General features: G+C 51.4%; 1 protein-coding gene across 1 annotated transcript; it reads left to right on the forward strand.

Annotated features, from left to right (window-relative positions):
• Positions 1–1,260: 1,260 nt before the first annotated feature.
• On the forward strand, positions 1,261–6,912 carry RPS5 (ribosomal protein S5). Its single transcript, XM_079723228.1, has 6 exons — positions 1,261–1,341; positions 2,087–2,195; positions 5,345–5,554; positions 5,713–5,841; positions 6,614–6,712; positions 6,792–6,912. Exons 2-6 carry the CDS (start codon positions 2,088–2,090, stop codon positions 6,858–6,860), a joined length of 615 nt encoding a protein of 204 aa, XP_079579354.1. The 5' UTR covers positions 1,261–1,341; position 2,087; the 3' UTR covers positions 6,861–6,912.
• Positions 6,913–7,331: the final 419 nt, after the last annotated feature.

The following is a 7,331-nucleotide window of genomic DNA, read 5'->3' on the forward strand; positions in this document are numbered from 1 at the left end:
AATCCACCCGAGCCTGAGGTCTAACCCGCTGCCCAGACCAGCTTCAAGGCCTGTGTCCCCCTGAGCAGTGGCATGAGCTGTGACTGACGACGACAGTCCAAGGGGGCCCAGAGTTTCTGCTCTGAAACGCTCCTGGAATGGGGATAGGGATAGGGGCGAGCCTTTATAGTCAGTCAACAAACATCGCGGCTGCTGAGCACCTGTAATGCGCATGCCCCGAAGGTGGGCAAGTGGGGTTGGTGCGGACCGCCTGGGTCACGTGGCTGGGCCCCTTCGTGTCTGAGAAGGGGAACTCCCACCCTTGGAGGTTGAGGTGGGCACCTGGAGGTGAGGAGCCTCAGGCGCCTTGGAGACCAAGCTCTGCCAGATGCCACTCCCTGCCACCTGCAGCCAGCATGGGTGTGCAGCTACAGTGGTCGCTGCCTCTGCGAAGCCCGCCGAGGAGGCGTCCACAACCCAGTTCGGCTCCAGAGTCTAGGCGGGGGATGTGAAGTCTTGGCACGTGCTCTCCACGCAGACCGCCGGGGTCACTGGGTGCGGCTGCAGAGTGCGCAGGGCACGCACCACCGTGCCGCACTACCCTGCACTCGATCAGTGACCTCGGCAGCACAGGCCCCAGCTGGATCAAAAAGGGCGGGGGCTGTCCCTCAGGCTCCTCCTCCAGGGCCCCTCCCCGACCCCCTCCCGCACGCGGTAACGGGGCAGGAGAGGCGGGGGCCAAAGAGAGACAATGGTCGGTCGTGGTGGGGGGACCCCGGCATGGGGTGAAGCGAAGGGTCCCCTTTCGGAGGCTCAGGCCCCAAGCAGCCCAGAGCGCGCGAGTGTGGGGGAGGGGGACCCGCGAGTGGTGCCCGCCCACGCGCGCGGGGCCCGGACCACAGCGGACAGCAGTCGCGACGCCCTGGCCTCACTGGGCTGCCGGGTCCTGTAGCGCGTGCTTGTATGGGCAGCGACGAGCGCGGGCCAGACTTCTGCCCTCATTAGACATGGCGGCGTTGACCTCATAGAGACCTCTGCGCCTGTGCAGGGTCCCCCCACCCACGAACTGGCAAGTGCTGGAAGTTGGACATCCGCCAGGCACAACCTTTGGGCCCGCTTCTGCAAGTACGCGTGCGCTGGAGGTTTCCGGTTTCCGTTTGGCACAGAGGGCGCCTTTACATGCTCGCTCCGAATTGGTCCGTAAATACGCCTTGTTCTTCTGTGCACGCGCCGCCTTCGGTGACCCGGAAGTTCTCGCCTCCCTTAAAAGCGTCGGCTCGCAGCGCGCGGCCTTTTCCTGTCTGTGCCAGGGCGGCGCGTGGTCCACGCTGAGCGACCGAGACGCCTCAGCTGTGACTTAAGGTGAGGCTGCCGCGGAGTCGGAGGTCTGAAGGCCGATTCAGGGTCTTCTGGGAGCCGTGGGTGGGCCCCGAGACCGGGGGCTTCCCTCCGGCAGGGGACAAGGATGGAGGCGCGGGGAAGTTACTCTCGCCCCGTTGCTGATGCCCCGCCGCCGCCGCCGTAGCCTTGCCCCCAGCGGACTGGGGAATGTTGACCTGGTCTCTGCAGTTCTACTTTATTTATTATAAGAAGTTCCCGTTATCCTTACATGCACGATGCACACTTTGGTCTGGACACGCTTTCTCCTAAATAGCAGCCCCTAATCCCCCCGTCGGGGTCGGACACCAAACTCGACCTTTGCACTGGTAAAGCGCAGAATTCATACCATTGATCCTTCTGTTTTACTGATGAGGAAGCTGAGTCCACAGCGGCTTGTAGGCTCTCCTAGGGTCGCAGAGCTCTTGAAGAACAAGGTTGGGGTTTGACTTCGAGCGGATGTAGCGTCAGGGCATTTGGCATCTCCTGCCCGTCTCTGGGCCGCCTTGCAGCCGTTGAGGGGGTGCCTGCCAGCTGTTGGTCTCAGGGTTCCTGGGTGAGAGACAGGTGCTTCTTGCTGACAGATGAGTGGTTTTTTTAAGGTTCCACAAGGTGGACTCAGATGTTCACAGCCTTTCTCGGTTCCTGGTAACGTCCCAATTCTCAGGTTGTGCCCTAGCCTCAGAGTCCGTGGTGAGTATGCCTGGGCTTTGACAGTTTCTGTCCCTAGGATGACGGAGTGGGAGACAGCTGCACCTGCAGTAGCAGAGACCCCCGACATCAAGCTCTTTGGGAAGTGGAGCACCGATGATGTGCAGATCAATGACATTTCCCTGCAGGTGAGGGGGGTGTAGTGATTGTGCTCCCCAGCTGGGGGTGGGGTCACTTGAAGCTTGTAGCTGTCCCACTGAGTAGAGTTGAAGATGGTAAAAGTGGTCCCTGGACCACCACACCCATCGTGTCTGTTTTTCCTTGTATCCTGTTAGAGGTTGCTACAGTTTTTGTCAGGAGATGGTTCCTTCCTCAGAGGGAGTATCACATCCCACAAGTTGTTTAGTTAATTGTTTTGTAGTGAAATACACATAAAGTTCACCATGGTACCTTTTATTTATTTATCTTTTTAGTTTCATATATTTTATCTTTTAAAGGTCATCTATAAGATTTGAGTGTTCTTATTTTACTCAAGTATTGAAGATGACAAGGACAACACTTCATTCAGGCTATAAAATTTTATTTAAATTATATGTTTTAGAATTAAATAAAAATGGACAATATTCTTCAAGTTCAGAAGTTGTGCCTTGGAGAGAAGAGTCAATTAAATTATAAAGATTCAAACGCCTAAAAATCTAAATGCCTTACCGTCGTGCCTCAGTATCTGAGGGGTGTTCTTTCCAGGAGCCCCCAAGTTTACCAAAATCTGCAGATGCTCAAGTCCCATAAAGTGTAAGGGCCCAACGTTATCATTTTGTGTGGGGAAATCCAGTTGTCCCAGCACCTTTTGTTTTCATCTCTTGGAGTTTTCTGTATCTTACTTAAATTTAGGCAATAAAATGTAACTTCAATCTCATTTATACGTTATATGTATGTGTCCCAGCACCATTTGTTTTTTTGTTTGTTTTTGCAAGAAAATGAACCCTTTTATTATGATTAAAAGTGTCAGTACACCAAGATAACATAGCAATCCTATACGTGTATGCACCAAACAACAGAACTTTGAAATACATGAAGCAGAAACTTACAGAATTTGTAAGAGGAATAGCCAATTTCTCAATTATACTTAAGGACTTCATCATCCCTCTCCCTGCAACTGACAGAAATACTAGACAGAAAGTCAGCAAGGATGTAAAAAGTCTGAGTAATAACCCCAACCAATAGGATTGTGAAGACATTTGTAGAAACTTCACCCAATAAGAGCAGAATACACATTCATTTCAAGAAGCCTTACAGAACATTCAGCAAGATATACCACACCCTGGGTCATAAAACAAACTTCAACAAATTTAAACGATCAAACCAAACGTGAAACAAATAAGAAATCAGTAACAAAAAGATACCAGAAAATGCTCCAAACAGTAGGAAATGAAACAATATACTTCTAAATAATACACGGGTGACAGAGGAAGTCTCGTAAGGGAATCAAGGGATATTTAGAACTGAATAAATTGTAATGAAAACTTGTGGGATAAAGCTGGAACAGTACTGAAGGAAATTTATAATAATGATTCGTTAGAAAAGAAAAAAAGTTTCAAATCAATAATCTCAGCACCCCTCAAAAAATAAAAAGAGCAAAAAAATAACCAAAGTAAAGTAGAAGATAGGATATCATAAAGATGAGAACAGAAATCAGTGAAATTAAGAACAGAAAGGTAAAGGGACTTCCCTGGCAGTACAGTGGTTTGGACTCTGTGCTCTCAATGCAGCGGGCATAGGTTCGATTCCTGGTTGGGGAACTAAGATCCCACATGTGCAGCACCATTTGTTGAAGAGTATTTATCCCATTGAATGGTCTTGGCACCCTTGTTGAAAATCAGTTGAGCAAGGATGTAAGGGTTTGTTTCTGAACTCTATTTCATTGGTCTCTATGCCTATCCTTTTGCCAGTACCACACTGTCTTGATTACTATAGCTTTTTAATAGGTTTTGAAATTGGGGAATGGGAGTTCTCCCACTGTATGTTGCCCCCATACTGTTTTACACTTGGCCTCATTAGGACTTTTGTGGTGCCTTCATAAAAAGAAATTTATGTTTTGTGACTGCATTGGTATAATGAATAAAATTCAGGTTTGATCATATTTTTCCCTTCTTTTAAAAGAAATTAAAGCTTTTTGTTGCCTCTAAATATATCATGGTACCTAGGTACTGAGCCTAACAGAGAATTCAAACCTGTTTTTCACTCTGAATGTCTTGTAGAGCTGTTTTCCTTCATGGGTTTGTTGGGGGAGAGGTCTGCAAATTTAAAAGGGCCAGTTAGTAAATGTTTTATAAAGTCTTTGTAGGTCACATGTGGTCTGTCACATAAGTGTTTGCTTCTTTGTTTTCTTTTTCTTGCTTTTTTTTGTACAACCCTTTAATAATGTAAAAACTATTTTTCACTTTCCCCTGGTCCTCTCCTAGGGGCTGGGAAAGCAGAAGTCAGCAAGGTATCAGGGTTCTCACTCTCTGGAAGGCTGTGCTGGGCTCTACCATAGGGCCCAACAGCTTAACCAAACGCTTGGTGGGGCATTTGGTATTCGCAGTTTTTTTTTTTTTTTTGGCACGGTGTGAGTCCTTGCGTGGACACCTGTCTGTCTACTTGCCTATTTGTGCAAGTGGTCCTCTCCAGGCTAGACACCAGACTGTCGTGTCTACATCAGAATCCTCTGTGTTCTTTTCCTGTTAATCCTTGTATTTATAGAAACTCATTGTTTGTACATGTTCTCATGTTTGTTTGGTAGAATGAGTTTGTGTAGGTTTCGTACTATAAATATCCAAAGTAGTCCTCACATAAACAGTTCCTCTGACTCAACCCCCCCGGATGGTTTAGTGTTTCTAGACACTATCTTGGGATATGTATGTATATATAGGCAGGATTGTTGAACGATTGTTTTGAAACACTGGTTCTCTGGGTTAGTTCCCCCCACCCCTACCCCTTTAGGGGTACATTTTTGGGTGTCAGTAATGAGGAGGGCTACTGGCATACTACAGTGCACGGGACAGCCCCCCCAGAACAGAGTTATTTGATATAAAACGTCAGTGCAGAGTGAAGAACACTTTTAAAACAAGACTGGTATCGTGGGTGGTTATCTACTTAGTTTTCCATACCCTTCCTCCCGTTAGAAAGGAAGTACTCTTTTTAGTGTCCTGGTAAAGTCACTTGCTTCGGTTTTACTTTTCTGTGGCAGGCAGGTGGGTGGGAGGTACCCTGAGTGGGTGTTCAGTCTCTGGTCCCCTGCCAAGATCCGACCTGCTCCTGACCATGGTCCCTTCACCCCCTCTTCCTGCTGCCCTAGGATTACATCGCAGTGAAGGAGAAGTATGCCAAATACCTGCCCCACAGTGCAGGGCGCTACGCGGCCAAGCGCTTCCGCAAGGCGCAGTGCCCCATCGTGGAGCGCCTCACCAACTCCATGATGATGCACGGCCGCAACAACGGCAAGAAGCTCATGACTGTGCGCATCGTGAAGCACGCCTTTGAGATCATCCACCTGCTCACGGGCGAGGTAGGGCCCGAGGCCAGCTCGGGCAGAGCGCCCTTAGCACGCCCTAAAGCCAGCGGCCGCCCCACGATATGCATGCCAGGGTGCTCCAGGAATTAGGGGTGAAGGGTCGGGGAGGGATGCTTGCCAGGTATCTGGCTCATGGCCCGCCTCTCTCTTAGAACCCCCTGCAGGTCCTGGTGAATGCCATCATCAACAGCGGCCCCCGGGAGGACTCGACCCGCATTGGGCGAGCTGGAACAGTGAGGCGGCAGGCCGTGGACGTGTCCCCGCTGCGCCGTGTGAATCAGGTGGGCTTGGGGCTTTGGGGCACACGTGGGTGGCCAGGAACAGCCACCAGGCTCTGGCAGAATCCTGCCTGGGGCAGCAGAGGCTGACAAGTGGGAATGTTCGTCTCTGTCTGCATGTTTACCTGCGTGTCAGGTAATGAAGGCTTCCTGGATTCCCCCCCACGCAGAGCAGGTCCTAGCTCTGGGCCCTCTCCTGGGCAGCATTTGATTGAAGGGCCCGTTTCATTTGGGTATATGTTTTTACACTTTTTTTTAAAATTCTCCTGGACCATTTGAGAATCAGTTGCAGGTGTTTTGACCATTTCCCTGCTCACATTTCAGTGGGTGTCTCCCTAGAAGAAAGATGTTCTATCCCCACTGTCACCCCCAAGAAATTTAACAGCAATCTAACATTTGACATTACATCACTGTTCCAGTTTATGGAGCTGTCCCCAAGCATACCCTTTGTAGCTGTTCGTTTTCAGTCAAGGGTTCCAGGCCAGGAAGGAACACACTGCATTTCCCTGTCACAGCTAGTTTTAAGTCACCTGTCATCAGGGACCCAGCTTCAGCCTTTGTGTCCGCACACTTTTTTGTGCCCCTCAGTCTGATCCCAGATCTAGCAGCATGGCACCTGGGCAGCGCTGTGGGCTCCCACTGTGTCTTGCCTCAGTTGGCCTGCGGATGGCGACGTGGTAGGCAGCATTGTTGGGTCCCAGGGTACTGGAGAGCCGTGTCCCTGCGTGGTGTAGGGGCAACCCCTACTTAGCACAGGCACCCCTGTGCTCCCTAGGCCATCTGGCTGCTGTGCACGGGTGCCCGTGAGGCCGCCTTCCGGAACATCAAGACCATTGCCGAGTGCCTGGCAGACGAGCTCATCAACGCTGCCAAGGTGGGTGAGGACACCTGGGGGGGGACGAGTCTCAAGGGGAGGGTCCTCCGACACTGGAGCTAACCACCCCTTCTTGCAGGGCTCCTCCAACTCCTATGCTATCAAGAAGAAGGATGAGCTGGAACGTGTGGCCAAGTCCAACCGCTGATTGCCTGGCCACAGCTGCAATAAACCTGTTTGCCCTTTGGGGTGGCCCCACCCACCTGTGCCACTGTCCGCTCAATGGGGACGGGTATCTGGGAGCAGGGGTGAGGGGCAGGGTGGCTGGTGTCTTTGAGGAGCTGCCCATGTTCCTGGCATGCCTTCTGGTCTGTCGGGACCTGGACTCACCAGGGAAGTGCTCGGCTCAGGAAGCACCACTGACTCAGAACCGTGGCACCCCGGGCGGCAGGCCTGGCTGCCTGGACTGTTCCAGCAGGTGTTGGAAAATGAGAGGGGTGGGGTTGTCCTGGTAGAGATGTCACTGGTCTGGGGAGGGGCTTGGTGGCTGCAGCCCACCGCCCTGAGAGGTGTGTTGCCAGGAAGCAGCCCCACGGGGAGGAAGCCAAGGCCTGGGCTCTGGACCAAGACAGTTTCTAGCCCCTTGTCATTGGCTGGACAGGGCTGGTCCTGTCCAGTC

This window comes from Hyperoodon ampullatus (genome assembly GCF_949752795.1).
Source record: "Hyperoodon ampullatus genome assembly, chromosome: 18".
Lineage (NCBI taxonomy): Eukaryota > Metazoa > Chordata > Mammalia > Artiodactyla > Ziphiidae > Hyperoodon > Hyperoodon ampullatus.